The 19,100-nt window shown below is 36.9% G+C and overlaps 1 protein-coding gene across 3 annotated transcripts in view; it reads right to left on the bottom strand.

The window, feature by feature from the left end:
• Positions 1–673: 673 nt before the first annotated feature.
• The window catches only part of capn5b (calpain 5b), a 45,819-nt gene continuing 27,392 nt past the window's right edge, over positions 674–19,100 (bottom strand). Inside the window, exons 4-14 of one of the 3 annotated variants that reach the window (XM_067422825.1) lie at positions 18,300–18,508; positions 18,000–18,192; positions 16,434–16,627; positions 15,128–15,205; positions 14,081–14,276; positions 13,847–13,969; positions 13,473–13,669; positions 12,290–12,411; positions 10,510–10,560; positions 8,415–8,551; positions 674–8,244 (exon numbers count right to left, since the gene is read on the bottom strand). In XM_067422825.1, the coding sequence (XP_067278926.1) occupies positions 8,062–8,244; positions 8,415–8,551; positions 10,510–10,560; positions 12,290–12,411; positions 13,473–13,669; positions 13,847–13,969; positions 14,081–14,276; positions 15,128–15,205; positions 16,434–16,627; positions 18,000–18,192; positions 18,300–18,508 (1,683 nt within the window). In that variant the 3' untranslated portion in view covers positions 674–8,061. Of the gene's footprint in view, positions 8,245–8,403; positions 8,552–10,509; positions 10,561–12,289; positions 12,412–13,472; positions 13,670–13,846; positions 13,970–14,080; positions 14,277–15,127; positions 15,206–16,433; positions 16,628–17,999; positions 18,193–18,299; positions 18,509–19,100 lie in introns of all 3 variants that reach the window. The other 2 variants (XM_067422827.1, XM_067422826.1) reach the window with 2 other exon arrangements.

Raw genomic sequence — 19,100 nt, 5'->3', positions numbered from 1 at the left:
TAAACTAACCTGTTCTATCTTCATGCACCATATATATTCTGGCTCTGAAGGCATCTTACAACAGTTCCCACATGAGCGATTTATAGATCATCATGACAGAATATACTAATCAGTGACTTAGCTAACTCCACACATCCAGCTACATAAATTCATCAACTAACCATTTAGAAATGTCCTGTTTAATTCTGCATGTTGTCACTTTTTCTTTCTTTTTCTTGAGGTACCGGACATTTTCAGTGCGCGTCTGCTGACATGAGCTCTTGAAGCTCCGCCCTGTGCCACAAAGGGGGTCGGGAGCAGCAGCTCATTTGCATTTAAAGGGACACATTTACAATGCTATGAAAATTATTTGTGGGGTATTTTGAGCTGAAACTTCAAATACACACTATGGGGACATCAGAGACTTATTTTACATCTTGTAAAAAGGAGCATAATAAGGAGATTTTAAAATATAGTAAAATAAGAGCTTTAAATGAAATTATATATATTTTTAAAAATACACCACTGGGGTCTCTCAGACACAATATAAAAACAGTAACTAAAATGATATCATAATTAACCCACCTTTATGCTGCTGAGTCGAAACAAAACAAAACAAAACAAATAATAAAATAAAATACAATAAAATTTGACTGAGAAAATAAAGAACAACACACAATTTTTTTTTCTTTTAAATCTTTTATTTCAAAGTCATGCCACAAGTTGACAAAATACAAAAGAAAAAAAAGTACTTCAAATAAGTATATCAAATAACCACAGTGTAACCCAGGAAAGACTTACACGCAAAATAAAAACACATTTAAACAGAGATAAGATACAGAAACCCTACAATCAGCAAAGATATAGTATATATGTCTGTGTTTGGTTGTTTGTTTTTTGAACACAAAATTCAATGGCTAGATATAAAACAGTAAACAAATGAGTATAAAATGCTGATAAAAGATACTTGTTATAAAGATAATATCAGCTATGTTTCATTGAATGATACCATGCAAGATATTTTGTATATTTCTGTTTATGTATATATACGTTGGTTTCAAGTTCAACATCAGCAGAAAAAATACAAGAGTATCACAAGCTCATTCTCTGGACATCTGACCCATGTCAAAAAAGAGCTATAGGATTCACTCGCTCCACAAGCATTCACTGGTTATTAAGGCTGTACTCTATCAAGATGCCTAGAGAAAGTCCGACATGGCATGACAGTATTTGTGACGGCGTGTGTTAAAGAAAAGAGGTTCACTCAGCCAAAGTACATGCAGCAGTCAAGGCCAGAGAGCCAGTAACATCAAAGAGAGCAAAGAACGGCCAGCAGAAACACTCAGCAACATCATTCACGTGATCATATGAGTCGAAACAATGCCAGTGCTTCAGAGGATTTGAATTTGCCTCGTGAATACAAGCAGTTAAAAGTCTCCACGGACATAATGCATGTTGAGATTGTGAATAAATTACGTGAGAGCGTGAAACTAGGCATCCTTGCAAATGTTATTGTTTCCTTCATACGTACATTGCATTAGCTGCGCAAACATTGGGTTACTGTATAAATTCCTACTGCGTATAAATCCTGTTTGTAAACAAACACAAACCCACATGCAATGCAAGATTACTCTTTCACATGAAAGCAGCATCAAGATCCACTCGACACAACATGGCAAAGGTTCCTCTATTTGATCTGAAGCATGCACCACTATCCGAGTGAACCACGACCTTCTAAGACCATTTGAACGTTGCTAAAAAAATGTAAATGAATTCAAGAAAACACAAACAATTGATTAAAATATAAAGAAATCTTCACACCAGGACATTAAAAGGCATTTGAACTTCAACAGTTCTTATTATATGCCATTGGCCACATGTGTTAGCTATTTGGCAAAATAGACAGAAAATAAATTTTACAGGAAATGCATATGGCTCCAACTGTACTGGCACATTGGCATCTTTCACAGCATTCTAATTGAAATCAAAACCTACATATTTAAGCCTTGGATGAAATAAAGTAAAAGAAAAATGAATGTTTTGTCGATCTTTCACAGCTGAAGAGAAACCGACTGGATTTAAGGCTATTTATTAGTTCGTTTAGTCAGATTAAAAGGTATAAAGTGTGTAATTTCTGCACACATTACCTAACTGAACTGCACAAATTCCAGAACTCGCCCCCTCGTTTGCCATTGGTCAGACAAACACATAGCCCTGGCCAAAACTCACCCCATTGGTTAAGCCAATGTTGCTGGTCAGATTGCTCAAACAAACAGAGCAATGTTTTGATCGCGCCACAGGTTAGACTTCAGGGAAATAATTCACATCTGTGCAACATTCTGTCTCCATATCTAAAATCAAAAAGGTGGCTAAATTCTCATATATGTCAATTTTTTGCTGTTTGAATTCATACTTTCAATCAAACACCTATCTGCTCAGTATAAACTGCATTCAATTATCTAAATCAGTCAGAGGTCAAAATGGAGATAAGTAAAATCCATCCACAGACATGAAATTTTCCTTGCTAAATCCCCTGTTTAACCGTCATAATCTGGCCTGTGGAGGTATGAATGCTGTAAAAGAATGACTGGGCTATTGTTGGGGATTTCCAATTCAATTTGGTTGTATAAAACTGTAATGTAATGGAGCTAAAGAAATAGTGTCATTCATCCCTGAAAAAGATCATTTTGTCTCTGATGTGCCACTGGGTAATCCAGCGGGCTTCAGCGTGATCTTGTGATCCAACACTTTTACTCTGATTGGCACTGCATTGTTCAAACCTGGTATTTAACACTGTTCATATTTCTCTAACCACCTCTGTCCTGGTCTTGCTCATCTAGGTTTGAGTATCAATACTAGCTCAACTTTAAAAACATTACAAATTTTATAAACATTAGTCATTATAACCTAATGTTTGAGATTTGTATGCTAGATTTTTGACAAAAAATAGTAAAAACTGCAAACAGGCTCCAGGTAACTCTTGTACCCTTTGGCCTTCACATCCGTTTCATTGCGGAAGAATTTAAAGATTATTATTATTATTATAAAAAAAAAAAAAACTTAAAATTACATTTCAGAGGCAATAATAAATTAGCAAAGATGAGTTATGAAGGAATAAATCCTCAAATTTTCAAGCAGAAATCACGTTCATGTTCTTAATCAATGTTTTTGTCTTGTGTAGAATAATTTTAACATCCTTAAAACAAAACTGCATAACAGATTAAGACTTCTTCTCAGAGAATGTCTTGAATTATGTTTCTTATACTGGCAACTGCATTTATTTATTTTAATTCTAACAAAATTTATTTCAAAAAAGTTTATACTCTAGAAAACTGTTTGCCGTTTTTGGATAAATAAATCTTAATATGTTATGCACTTTCTCTAGTAAATTTTCTGTATGCTTTCCCCCCCAGTGTAGCTGATATTCAAATCAGAAGATGATCAAACATAGTCAACCATGATAAAAGACTGATGTGGACTTATCCCCCCCCAAACTCACTTATAGTGACTGAAATATTGGCATGAAGCATAAACATGACATTGTAGTGCACAAAGAGTTTTGTATCAGTCTCTGGTGGAACAGCACAACTAGCCATTGGAAAGGACACAAAGCTGGTGATGATAGTCACCACGTGTCTGTAGTAACAGTGTAGCTCCTCATTTTCAAGAGAAGCTAAGAGAGAGAAAAAAAGGATCTTCTCTGAAGTACAGAATGTCAGTTAATGCAATCGTGCAGTAGTTCTTGCGAATCTCAAACAATGGCACATGCTGTTTGGCAGGAGTCTGACTAAAAAGTCATTAAGACACAGACAAATCCTTGTTTTACAGTCTCACGATCCTCAGAGCAAGAGTGAGGTAAACCCAGAGATATTGATGGGTCCAAAGGCCTGCTTTTCCATCTTTTGAGCACCACTAGCAATGATAGCTTTCCCTTTGATTTAAATGTGCATAACCTTTCAATGATCCTTAGGTTATATTTGAGGGCTAGTGGATCTCTCTCTCTCTCTCTCTCTCTCTCTCTCTCTCTCCCTCACACACACACACACACACACACACACACACACGCACACGCACACGCACACGCACACGCACACGCACACGCACACGCACACACACACAGGTGACCAGAAAACCATAACACCAAAATCAGTATACACGTACATACTACAGCAGGGCTCAACAATAAGGACTGCCCAATGGCCCAGTGTCAAAGACTCTGACAGGATAGCTGACAAAGTTTATAATTTCCACATGTTTTTAGGTCTTGCCAATTTAAACATCGTAAACCATTCAAGCAAAATAAGATGCAAAAGAAAACTGTACTGAAAATTCCTGTACTCAAGCAGTGTCTGAGTTCTGTGCACACACCCAAAGCATGTACACAGTCTTTTGCACTTGAATGGACAGACATAAAAAAATCATGTCAAAATCCCCATCTTGCAGCATTTTGTTGTAAACACAGTTGTTTGTCTTAAGTTAGCGTAAACAGTTGTGAAACAAAACATATGTATTAGTATTGGATCAGTGCATTAGCTTTTAAAGTGACAGCAGCCTAACAAGACCTAACGCTGCCTGTGTCCTTAATCAAAAAACAAAAGACAAAGAGAAAATTAATCACAGTTCTTGACTGGATATATTTTGTAACTTTAATTGCTGTTGCTGTGAATGTATCAATATTAGAATCAATAAATAAAATATTAAATTTAGGTACATCCCAAATAACATACTTATGCACTATTCTATGCCATTTTGTAGTATAAATAGTGCGAGTAGTGTGTACACACTACACTGAAAATTCCACCAAAAAAACGTTTAATACCTGGATGAGGCATTTAATTAACCGCAAAAAACTTTGTACGAATTAGCTACCTCGTAAAATGTACGAATTTCTGTGAGATCAGGTTGGAATGTTTGACACTTCATGCACTCAACGGTCGTAGAATATCAGTCGCTATCAACTTTTGTTTATTACAATACTAGGTTACATGGTCCAAAAACAATGAAAACAGTACTTAAAGTAATGATTTAATTTTGTGTAGTGGGGTCACGAAAAGTTTTGTCAAGGCAAGTAAAAATGTGAACCACTTTCCCAACTGGACCAATAGAAAAAATCCTTAGCATTGAGCCCTGTGCACTATAAGCATATTTTGACCTGGTATGATTTAAAACATTAAAAACTGCAGACATTTGATTCAAGAAACACTATTATTATTTAAAAAGACTTGGATACATCTGATTTTTAGGCCACACTAAAATGAGTCAAAGCTAAATGTTTTTAGCTTAAGATTACTTCATTTACCCTTAGTTTCACAGCCAGTCTCAGAATACAAAGCATTAGTGAGCTGTTTTAACTGAAAGTAACCTGCATTGACATTTAAAAAAATATTTTTTGTCAGTAATGCTCTAATTGAACTAAATCTGCCCCAAAAACAGTCTAAGCCCTGTCTGTGAAACCAGGCCTCCATGTTTTAAGATGACTTAGATTTTCTAACTTTTTATTAATTAATGCAATTATGCATGCCGGATGTTTTTAACAAAGTGTCATTTGTAACTAAAATAAATACTGAAACTACTGAAAACAAGAACTGAAATAAAAAAAGAAATTAAAGCTAAACAGAAATATATCAAAACGATAAAAGCACAAAATAAAATTAATACTTTTTTAGACTAAAATGAAAATGAAAACTGACAATATAAAAATATAAGCTAATTTTTTTTATTCTATGTATAAACAATAAAATAACTTGGCAAAAGTTGCACCCTTTTCTTTTGTGACGAATAGCTACACATCAGGCTGCTGGTTTCTCATCATGGTGATGACGTTTAAAAAAATAGTTTATAGTTACTAAAGAGTAATTATTAGGACAAATGTCATTCTAAATACAACTTCTGTTGTGGGACATGGCTTGTCAATTATTAATAATTATTCGGTCACCCACACGCACACACTAACACACGCACACACACAGAATATTAAATGCAGGATGAAGGTGAAACGCTCAAACTTCCCTGGCATTTTTTAATGCTCATCCATGTTTTCAGGCAGAAAATGGCATGGCAGATAGTCCGGGTGGGCTTTTGGTACTTTGCGTCCACTGGTAGGAGAAGCACTTGTCTTCATGCTCCAGTAGGCTCTATTTGAGACTCCTGTTGCCAAGTGTCGTGACCCGGAGAATCTGAAGACGTGCCTGCTGCCTCCCACCGGTCATTGAAATCATTCATCTTAATGAGCGCTGATCCGGTCTTGCTAACAAGGTCAAGGTCTCTGTAATCAGGTGGACCTCCACATCAGTGCACATGTGTTGACACTGACTGAATATGTGATGACTGAATGCGTGGAGGAGAGAAGGGATGGAAAGAGAGATGAGGGCTGGGGGTGGTGGGGGGGTCAGATTTGAATAGTTTCCCTGGACTGGGCTGCATTCAGTGATCTGGCAGATGAGGCCGATCATGTGACTAGTACCTGTCCACACGAACACAGGTATTTTTAAAACCGCAGTTCTTTCTACGCGCCAGGGTGAAGATTTATAGAAACTCCGGTTGGAGCGTTGTCGTGTAGATGGTGAAACCGGAGATTTCAGCTTGTGAAGTCGAAGTGTGCGCCGTTTCTCTCCTTTGTTGGACGTCAGATTGTGCGCAGTTATCTATTTTGTTTACATGAGTCGAGTCTATGCAATGACAGCTTTCGTAGCTTTTAATTACTCGGCTAACAGCGCTTATCACATGTATACAGATACATGCGCAGTTATCTCATTGTATTGCCGAACACAGGAATGCAATAATAATACTAAATAGTAAGGCAAATCTCCGGTTATAAAAATACCCATGTACGTATGGACTAGGCCTAGGACTCTTTAAGGATCTACTTCTACCTTTGACCACCTCAGCTGCTCATGCAAACACAATGCATAGCCCTTTATTACAATATCAGTTCATGACCGGGTGGTATTAAAAGATTAGATCACTGAGAATTTAAAACGATATTATAATTTACTCACCGTCATGTTATAAAACCCATGTGCTGTTTTTCTGGAACACAAAAACATATTTTTTTTATCTTTATGTAGCCGTTTTCACCACAACAGCATTCTGCTCCAAACACCACAAAAGTGGTCCATACAACTTCTACAAAGTCTTCTGAAGAGTATCAATAGCTTTACTTTACAAAACTGAATTCTTTATTTACCTATAATCTTCCACTCCAGTCAACCGTTAAATTAAGAACCATTGGACATCCGATCAATGAATCAGGGATTAAATGGTTCACTGAAAAGAACAGGCACAAAAGATGAATGATTAATTAATTAATTAGAATGGACAAGGCTGTTTCCAAAATTGCCCCCTATACCATTAAATAGGGCAATATTTTAGAAGACAGCTATTAGTAGTGGTCCGAAACTATAGTGGACATTATTCGAGTGCACTTATTTAATCCCACAATGCACCGCGACAATGAGTGTACACAACACAACAACCGTCGCTCAACATATGTCACTAACTCCATTGCTCTGATTGGTTCTAATCATCACAGCCCATTGGAGCAGTATCAAACTCATATGTTGACTAGAATCTGAGTATGAGGACATCCGACTAGAAGTTGCCAGTTTTGCATCACTCATTTTTATTTACTCCCTCAAGTGAACTGTATTAGTGGGTGATGTAGGGAATAGTCCATGAGGGTATAGGGGGCCATTTTTAATCAATTCACTGATTCAATTCTATCACAAGTGTTCTCAAGTTAACAGATCACTGGAGCAGAAGATTATCACTGAATAATGACTTTCAATTTCAGTCTGTTTCTCACATAAAGCTATCACATGGCTTCAAAAATACTGCATGGACTACTGTGGTCACTACCAACTGTGAGGGTTATTCAAAACTGTCCTTTTTTGATCTGTAGAAAACATAACAGCAAAGGGGTTTGGAATAATGACAGAACTTTCCGTTTCTTTGGGAACTAACCCTTTACTGTAAAAAACAACAAAAAAAAAACAGAAATTTACGAGTGCTAAAGGCATTGAGGGTGAATGAGGAAACCAAGCTGGAAGTGGGGATATGTATGAGGCTGCGTTTAGTTTCTGATCAGATGTTGGTTAAAGTGGTGCAGGTGATCACGCGCACAGTCAGCGTGCCTGGAAGATTGTTGTCTTGGCGACTACCCTTGTCTTTAAGGTAGACCGTGTGCTGCTCTTGGCGGTCGTTAGGGTCACTAAAGAGGGTCACCTGACCCAGGAAGGTGTCAACAATCACATTCTTATTGTAGATCTGAGTTCGTCAAGGAGCGGTCAGAGGGGTTAAGCGGGAAAAATAGAGAAGAAAAGCAGAAATAAGGAGAGAGGAACAGATCAGTGTGATCAGTACAGGGAAGGAGATCTGAAGCAGTTGGTGAAAAGGACTGAAAGAGGAAGAGATGTAATTACATACTTCCAACTCACCTCGATGTGAATGCCTTCCTTTGGCTTTTTGCGGTAGAATATTCCCTTAATATCAAAATTAGGGCAGCGTGTGTCTTTGTGCACGGGGGAGCGAACTTTCTCCCCCTCACAGGTAATGATCACATATGGGTCAGAGGCTAAAAAAAGAAAAACAAAGCGTGTCAGCAACACACTTTATATATGACAGGAATCAGTGCATACATTTGCTGTCTTTACCACTGACAAGCTGAAAAAATATTTTCTTAATCAGTATTTTTTCTGGCAAAAAGTTTTCTATTTGAATATATTATAGAATATTTGTTTTTTCCTGTGATGGCAAAGCCACATTTTCAGCAGCAATTACCACCAGTCAATGTGAAAAACAGAAACTGATATATATTTTTTTTAAAGACTAAAAAGTTCCAATGAAGAGCATTCATTTGAAATAGAATGTAACATTAAGTAAACTTACTGACTAACTAACTCTTACTGACCCCTAACATTTGATCGTGACTGTATATTTATATTCAAGTCTAAAATACATTTACCTTGTTCTTTGGATGCTTAAAGGGTTAGTTCACCAAAAAATGAAATTGATGTCATTAATGACTCATGATCCACACCTGTAAGACCTCCGTTCATCTTCGGAACACAGTTTACGATATTTTATATTTAGTCTGAGAGCGTATGGAAGTGTATGCACACTATACTGTCCAGAAAGGGAATAAAAACATCATCAAAGTAGTCCATATGTGACATCAGTTAGTTAATTAGAATCTCTTGAAGCATCGAAAATACATTTTGGTCCAAAAATAACAAAAACTACGACTTTATTCAGCATTGTCTTCTCTTCCCTGTTTGTTTTGCATCCTCAAATAAAGATTCAAAAGGTTATGAATCAGCGTATTGATTCATGATTCAGATCACCAATGTTACGTGATTTTAGTTTGGCAGTTTTCCACGCTATCCGAATCATGATTCAATCCACTGATTCATAACCATTCAAATCTTTGTTTGTGGATTTAAAACAAACACGGAATAGAAGACAATGCTGAATAAATACGTCGTTTTTGTTATTTTTTGACCAAAATGTATTTTTGATGCTTCAAAAGATTCTAATGAACTAACTGATGTCACATATAGACTACTTTTTAGGATGTTTTTATTCCCTTTCTGGACATGGACAGTATAGTGTGCATACACTTCCATACGCTCTTAGATTAAATATAAAATATCTTAAACTGTGTTTCGAAGATGAACGGAGGTCTTACGGGTGTGGAACAACATTAGGGTGAGTCAGTCAAGAAATCAATTTCATTTTTGGGTGAATTAACACTTTAAGACAAAAATAATGAATAAGAAAATTATTTTTGTAGTGCACCATAATGAAACAAATACAATGCACATGCATTGAATACAGTCAAGTTGGAGATTAAAATAAAATAAAGAAAAAAATAGCTGGCTCCAAAGTTTACTTCCATCCAGTTCTCCCAGCATTTTTTTTTAACATTACAGTGTGTTTACATCATCACTGTGAATACCATTTGTTTACCACTGTAGCTAGGAAACAACTCAGGAATAAAAACGCTTGTTTTCTCTGAACAACCAAACACACTGAACTCTGATGTCAAACCAACATTCATTCATTTACAACAAATTTCAGCAAAAACTTCACAACCTTCAAAACTTCAGTCACAAATTCACAAACACACAGCACTCAAAAACTTTGCAATTGTTGTGGAATTAATCTTGGTTTTTGAGGAATATCTTAGTATTGTTTTCTTATTTGTACACATTATCATTATTAGCTATAGTTTAAAAAACAACAACAAAGAACATAAATGCAGAACCACAGTGCTGAGGTGACAGAAACACTTAAGCAAAGGACAAAGGCACAGACTGACACTAAAGAATTTAGAGCACAAAGTAAAGCTAGCCACACTGAAAACATGTTAAAATTGTGTCTTCATTGTGTATGACAAATGTGTCACTTTCACCATTCAGTGCAAAGAACAGTGTGGCAGATTTAGATACATTTCAGAATTCGAATGAATCTTGTAACATGCTCACAATTCTATAAGGGGAGGGAGATGCTAGTGGCTGCTAATATCAGTACCTCCTGTGTAGAAGTCAGAGCGTGTCTTGTGGGAGATCAAGCGGTGCATCTCTGTGTGCGGTCAAAAAAGATTTCTATATGTAAAATGCTCTTATTAAGCAGCACAAAAATGTGGAATCTGTAATGGGTTACAGGAATAATTCATAATTTACAGTCTGTACTTGATGACAGAAAATCCACATTTTTGGGTAAACTCTCCTTTAAAATTGCACATGACCTCAATTTACAGAGCCCTGGTTTCAGGGTCTATGGTGAGAAATTAACTATGCAAAATGTTATTAGTAAAATCACATTCAAATGCAAGGGCATCAAAGAAATATAGAAGCAAGACATTTTATTAAGAAGAGAAATCATAAATGCACCTTTTATCAATGTAGATTAATAGTGTTGATCTTCAGCTATTGATTTTATGTGCCTCGAAATACACACTTATAAGGGGCTTTCGCACCGGAGGAATATTTTCATAGTTCCTGTATATTGGTGGAGGTACCCGCATTTTGGCATGTTCGCACCACAGGAACTGAGAATGATTTTAGTAATGGGAATGCTTTTTGGCAGGACATAATTCGCTTTTCTGCCATACAAAACAGACATCCACCATTTTTAAAAAGCAGTGTAAACACACAGTTTAACTTTATATACAGTATACTTAAACCACTAACTGACTCCACAAATATGGAAAACAGCAACAAACAACCTGTCGCCTTTGTCTGTGGTGCTGTATTATTTGATACAACTCAGGATTCTTTCTCCTCCAAACACGAAAAGTTTAGTTTTAAGCAAAAAAATATTATTATTGGTTATGATTATATTAAGTTAAATATTTTGGGTTCATCTGACCATATGACATTCTCCCAATCCTCTTCTGGATTATCCAAATGCTCTCTAGCAAACTTCAGATGGGCCCGGATGTCACAGTCACTCCCGTTCCCGGACTCCATTTCCCAAGATCCTCCCTGTCTCACACCTGAACTCACTTCGTCATCATCTCTCCCGCTCTCCCCAGATTCCCTGCACCTGGTCTTCGTCATTAGTACACCTTTATGTTTGGACTCACTCCCTGCACTCATTGTCGGTTCTAACGTTTGTATAGTGTGTGCTGATCTTGTTTAGTTTGAAGTTTCTCTCTAGTGTTTTTGATGTATCTGTTCTAAATTATCTGTTATTAAACAAACCCATTTTGTTTGGATGTCTTGGATCTCTTATTGCTTTCTACAACCACACGTAACACCGGACATGTACTGGCTTAAGCAAGGGGACACATCTAGCACTGCAGGATCTGAGTCCATGGTTGTGTAGTGTGTTACTGATGGTAGCCTTTGTTACTTTGGTCCCAGCTCTCTGCAGGTCATTCATTAGGTCCCCCCATGTGGTTCTGGGAGTTTTGCTCACCGTTCTTGTGATCATTTTGATCCTATGGGGTGAGATCTTGCATGCAGCGCCAGATCGAGTATCTTTTGTATCTTATCCCTCCTTTTTACTCTTTTAATCGCATAACTTATATGTCTAGATTCCATCTCCGTTGTCACGAAACCCATGAAAACATAATCACAGCGTCCTCAAATCCTCCAGATGTTGAATGCAACGCTTAAATGACATCCATGTTGATGTCAATTCAGAGTTCCTACTATTGGTGCGAATTCAACCAGGAAAACAACCCTAGTTGAAAATGTAATGCTCGGGGGTCTGCCCTGGTGGCTCTTGTAATTAAGTTTCCATAACTACCCAGTGTGAAAGCCCCTGTATATGTCTGTTGCTTATATAGAAATAGTAGGCATACCTCCATTGGCATCTTGGCCCTGCAGGCCGTTGGCACTTAATACGTGCACCTGGGTGACCAGCTGAGGGTAGCCGCAAATCCCAGTCCAGCATGTCTGAGGAGGCTCGTCCAGTGTTAATTCTCTAAGGAAATACAAGCAGGAAAGATATGAGCCTTTCTGGCCAGATACCAGTCTTGTTATTAACGATGCACCGAAATTGCGGCTTCTCTGATGGCATATTTTGAGTTCAATGTTTGTTTCACGCACACAATGTAGATAACACAGTTAAATACATCAACTGTATGGAAACTAGCTTTGGATTGACAATATTAATTTCTTGATTTTGATCCGTAATGATATGGTTCCTTAAATCTAAAATATTTTAGTTTGTGCTGCTTTCTGTTGATGCAGGAACAAAATTTTAACTTAAAACACTAAACATTAGCAGCCATCCAATAATCGCAAGAAGCATAAACATGGGTGAACACCAGAAGGTATGCTGTAAAATACATTACAAATGATCAAAATGTACCATGAACCAGGGAAAGATTATCAAAACAGCTTGTATGCTATAAAATGTCACTTTATGTTACATTAACCTCAAGAAAGCTATATATTTATAGCAATTTCCATAAACACAGAAAAAATAACTCTCATTTTGCTGAATATATGCACTGAGTTACATATTCATTATATTTTTACTCAACCTGTAAGTGATGTCTTTATTATTTAATGTATGTTTGAATAAATCTGTCTTGAAAACAAATTATTACAGCCTTCATTAATTAATTAAAATTTTTCTATAAATCTGCCTTATGTGCAATTAAAATTACAATTTTAGTTTTAGTGTTGATTGCTAAATATAATTACTTGACTATTAAAATAATTTTTATTTTTATCAATAAAAAAATCCAAAAATAGTCATTTTGGTGTTTAGGTAAAATTCATATATTTATTTTTCGGTTTTGTTTTTCTGCCAAGTGCGTCCTGTATTTTCGTTTTTTGGCCCAGCTTTCTCATTTCGGTGCATCACAAACTATAATAGAATATACATAATAGTAAAATTACACTGCCAGGTACATGTCCTCAATGTATTACATATTTAAACTGAAACTGTACACAGAAAGAAAGATATAAAGAATATGACAAAGGGTTAAATAGGACAGTGCAAGTTGATCACATTTTCTCTGAAAACTAATTTACTTGCAGTCTGAAGGCACATCAGTGAAGACTCTGAGCAGGAACTCTCCTTGTTGACCAGGGTCAAAGGTTGTAGGGATGATGACGTAACGCCCCTCCTTCAGCTCTTTCCTCAGAAAGACGCAGCGAGAGTTGATGTAGATCGACCCTGCGACCTTCTGCTGAGCTGAGTGCATTCTGTATTTTCTATTCAACTCCACCTGGTGGTTGGAGAGAGGACAAATATAATATGGACTGACAGAATCCCAATTTTATTCATTTTTTCATTCTTATATCATTGGCTTTAGTCTCTTATACTATAATGACAGGCAGATGTGAAGGCTTGTAATGTGCTGCAATATAAAATAAAGATATTTATGTGTGCATTCGATCTGTACCCTATGGATGTCAAATCCAATGGCCAGGTTCTCGCCTTTGCCCTCCTTGGGAGTAGCTCTGCGTTCCTTTTGCTGCAGGCAGATCAGCACCTCGTCTTCCACTTTTCTCACATCAAAAACATACTGTGGGCAGGAAAACATGCGTTAAACTCACTCCAATTAAGCCTGCAAGCTTTAAAGGCCTCCAGGACAAGAACAACATTTTGCAAGGCACATGCACACAGGCACACTGACCTGTGGGTTTTGCAGAAAAGTGGCTTTATGGTTAATGCAGCCTCCGGTGCGGTTCCGGAGCGGGTCGTCTCGGTGGATCCAGGAGCCTCTCATCACCTCCTCCTCCCAGGTCTTATGAATGCTCAAGTAAGATGTGTTTATCAATCGACACAGGATCAAGTCGGTGAAGTAGTGACAGAAATCCTCAAAGTTCATCCTGGTGATGCAGTTTATAGCCAGCAAGGGAAGTGAAGTTTATGATAACTGGAGAATTTAGGTGTTTATCAGATGCAGTGGTGTACAACAGTCCTAAAGCTTGGATTCTTGAGATTCCTCTAATAAAATCAGATTTTAAATCAAAAGGGCAATTGGGGAAGAAGTTTTAAACCAACAGGACCATAGTGGAACATATCAAATACTAAGATATTCTTAATATTCTTAATTTAATAAACTTAAATTAATTCATGTTGATTGTTCAATTGCACTACTTTTTACTCAAATTTGAACACTTCACACTTAATGATACGTCTTTACAAAAAGATTCCATTCGTTAAGATTCATTAGATATCATGAATTTAAAAAAACTGATAAATCATAAAACATAACAAATTAATTACTATTAATCTAGGTTTATGTCAATTTCTACATATACTGATACATTAGTATCATAATAAGTGTTTAAATTAACATTTATGTATTATGAAAAAACATTAATTAATAATAGTACATTTCTTAATTGGCATTAAAGTGATGAATAAATGCAATAAAAAGGAGTTGCAATGAATACTATATTTATTAATAAATTAACATTAACCTAAATGTTAAAATTCTGTAAAAAAAACTGTGAGTTTAACCTTACTTTAAAGAGTTTTAGACTCATTATTTGTTCATAATACCTAATGACAATTTAGATTAGTTACTGCAGTGTGTTACAAAATAACCAGTAAAATTGTTAAATTATACAATTGCAAAATAGAAGCATTTTCCCTAGTGGTCTCAGACTTTTGGAACCTGATCAGAGACAGTGATCTAGACTGATCTAGAAGGTAAGATCAGAGCAAGCCTCACCAAAACTCTCCATCATCCTGAACAGTGACGCCCAGTTTCTCTCTCTCACTCTTGCTCACTTTCTTCCACTCCTCTGAGCTACAAAACAGACCAGTGATTACTCGGCGTATACCAGACTGTGAGAAATAAACACACAAACACACACGACAGCACTATATACGCTGACGACAGCCTGTGTCCATAACCATCAACTAAGATTTTCTAGGATACTCTGAAAGAAATAAAGCACTTCACCAAGTATGGTATTTCTAATCAAGCCCAGAATAAATAATTCATCAAAGCAGAAACATTAAGAAAGATTGCTTTAACCTCAATAAGATTCTTCTGGCTAGCCAGTAAATAATGTAGAGGCCAATATAAGCCTGCCTGTTTTAGCACTTGAATAAAGTGTGATCAGAAGGATTGTGAAGATTTTCCTCTCTCCAATTACACAGCCCCGTTTTAATAATATGCTCTTCCCTGCAGTGGTGGATATTTGGGGTAGGTGTCATCAAACAAGAGGCAACACAGTTATTTAAATGAAAGGAGGTGGATGTCTAAACACCCTCAGACCTCTGCGTTTCAATCACAGCAGCTTCCTTTTTTATTTCAGCCTGCCTGCCTTGGTTGATTTCTCAATTTCACACCAGCCCGCGATAAGAATAGACACTTCTGCTATGTGTTATTTATAATGAAATCATCTCAAGAGGAGGGAGAGAAATGGTTTTCTCTAGTCTCTGAGGATGTATGGCACAACACTGCAAAAAGCATAGAGAAGGCAAAAAGACAAATCATTTATGTATATGCTTGCACTATGTTTTTGTAAAGATGATATAAAATTGACTGTTGGGAAGATGTGTAAGAAGATGTGATTACAATGCCACGTCATAAAGTAAGTGCTCTGACACATTGAGCTTTGGCGCTCATGTGGGAAATTTGGGTTTGAGTCTGGCTTGCAACTTATCTCCCAACATTTCCTGTCATAAAAGTGGTAAAAAACAAGGGGGAAAAAAAGTTGATTATCGTTGACACCACACGCCAGGGATTCTCAAATTTGTTGTCAGCCTTGACCTACAATATTTACTTGAAGTACCCTCTGTGATTTTAAGTTAATATTTCAATTACTTAACAGCACATTTGCATGTTTTAGTTCTGTGAAGTTGGTAATTGGTCCCATGAAATGCAGGTAAAAAAAAATAAAACAAATCTTTTTTATTAATTAATTAAATAAACAATCAATTATTAGCTTTTAATAAACTAACACACCCCAAAAAGTTTCACAAATCCCCTGCTATACGACCTCCAATCCAGGAGGGGGCAGTCTCACCTGTCGCTCCAGGGTCCACTCCACTCCTTCTCGCCCCATGGGTTCCTCATGCGGATCATGTGTAGCTTTTCTGACTTGAAATACGCCAGCAGGCCATGTCCAAGGCGAACTTTGCGAACGTCAGTCACTGCATATGCGTGGCCTTTCACTAACCCACAGTCTAGTCTCGCCTCCATGTCCTCTATAGTGGTTGCCTGAACAAAGGTCAAATTTCAGTTTGTGTGCTGAACACCTGACATTATTAAGTCTATCCAAAACCATAACCATCTTTATCCTTGATTAGAATGCAAGCACAATCCCTGTCTGTGAATTTTCAATTATCAATAGTCCACTATTACATAGTACAGTAAAACATAGTGATGTTAATCAGTAGGAGACAAGCCACGCCCATTTATTACACTTGAACGAGCAGAGGACATGCTGTGCAAATGAAGCTGACAATATGCACAGGCGTGTAAGCTCTATGTGACATGAATAATTGTGTCGACATTATCAAGACTAGGTTGGATGGACGGACAGCTAGTGACTGAACATGGACATGGAAGGAAGATTTTGCATATCTAAACATTTTTACGTAAATGCAAAGTCATTTTCTCCTGCATATTTGAACAAAAGCTCTGAAGTTAAAGTGAAACTTGATAAAGTTGCTTCTGTTATAAACCCTAGACAAGCCGCATAAATGACAGACCTGTCTGGTACATGCTGTTTAAATGGATTCCCAAATGTTGCTTGATAAAAAATGCAGTTCTTTTTTTAGACTCAACTATTATCATATCATATACTCATTTTATACGATATTCTATTGAGAGAAAAAAAAAACTTTAAAGGGATAGTTCACCCAAAAAAAATTAAATTACCCCATGATTTACCTACCCTCAAGTCATTGTAGATGTATATGTCATTCTTCTTTCAGATGAACACAATCGTAGTTATAAAAAAGATATTAAAAAAGTCCTGGCTCTTCCAAGCTTTATAATGGCAGTGATCTGTTGCTTAGTTTTTGATAAAAGTGCATCTCTCCATTATAAAACTGCTCCACATGGCTCCGTGGTTTAATAAAGGCCTTCTGGAGAGAAATGATGCGTTTGTGTAAGAAAAATATCCATATTTAAAACTTTATAAAGTAAAATATCTAGAAGAATTTTATATACACCTAAGATGACTTGAGGATGAGTAAATCATGAACTACTTTTCATTTTGGGGTGAACTATCCCTTCAATCTATCAAGAAGATATTCAAAAATGTTCACAAAGTTTCAAAGCTCATTTCGCAAGCAAGACACACACAACCAAAGGTTGCTTTGACTCTGGGAACGTACACTTTTGTGAAAGAAAAATAAATGAGAGCAGAAAAAATGATGGATGGTTGGATTAATAGATGGATGGGTGTCTGAATACAAATCTTGGAAAATGTGAGACACGAGACACAATAACAAGTACAATATGCGCTCTGGGCTTCTATAACGTGTTTATCATGGGAATAAATATAATAATTCAAATTTATTCAAATAAAATAAAGTCAGACCTGTGCTGATTGTATTGTAAACTTGTTTTATGTCTTTCTCACCCTGATCGAGCAGCTGATGAGGCCATCTCGATTATGGACCTTGAGCACTCTCTCGAAGAGCTGGTTTCTGGCCATTTCATCCTCAGCAAACTGGCCCTCCAGAAGGTCCATAGGTTCCGACACACCACCAGTGAAGTCCACCAGGGCATCGGCAGTGTTTCCACCATCCAAGGCTTCATAGCAACCATAAACTCTTGATTGGTACAGAGAAATAACTTAGCATTACTGTCATCACACTTTAATGTTAATCTCTGTATAGTTTTATTTTTTTTACATTTGTCTGCTGCCTGAACTGCTTACTTGGCATATGCTTTTTCCACAAGGGCGCTCCAGAACTCGTTACTATCATTTGAATGGCAGTACACCAGCTGGTTGTCCACTGTGGGGAGACGGTCATCGATCACCACGTCCATCCATTCCCCAAACCGCCAGAAACGGAAGTGGAATATTCCTGCATAAGAGTCTTCCTTCTCTGGATCCCATTCCTGCTCCTTCCAGTCTGGAATAACCTTGAAAGAAACAGAAGTGACATGAGTGCTGACTACAAGTGGTGACAAATCATAAGACATATTCAGCATCATTTTATTAGTACCTGCAGGTTCTAACAAAATAACCTAACCAAACCTTAATTTTCATTTTTTTTTAAAGATATTTAGTTTTAATTTTGATTTGAAGTCTTAGTAGATTTGTTGTAATTTTTTTTAGTTTTGTTTTTAGAAATTCTAGTTTTTCAAATGACTTTATTACAATTAGTTGCTAAGACAATGTTTAAAGGGGTCATATAATGGTACACACACTTTTACAAGATGATTGCATGGAAATGTGTGTTGGCAGTGCCTGTATACATCCATCCTATAATGATAAAAATCCATTCCGTGTTTTAAAAAAAAATCTCCTTATATGTTTTCCCCTGTCTCAAATCAAGCCGTCCGGACGCCCCTCCCACGATTGTTAACTGACAGCAGCGTTTCACCTCAGACCCGCCTTGAGCGAGCTCATCATAGTCCGCCATTGTTGATACGCTGGAGCAGAATGGCGTCCAAGCGATTGTGGCGTTCTGTTCTTGGGTGTAATAACGAACACAGCAGTCATTTTGATGTT

Source organism: Pseudorasbora parva, chromosome 18, assembly GCF_024679245.1.
Source record: "Pseudorasbora parva isolate DD20220531a chromosome 18, ASM2467924v1, whole genome shotgun sequence".
Lineage (NCBI taxonomy): Eukaryota > Metazoa > Chordata > Actinopteri > Cypriniformes > Gobionidae > Pseudorasbora > Pseudorasbora parva.
Note: the sequence above shows the minus strand (reverse complement) of the source record. Positions and strands in the feature narration are given on the sequence as shown.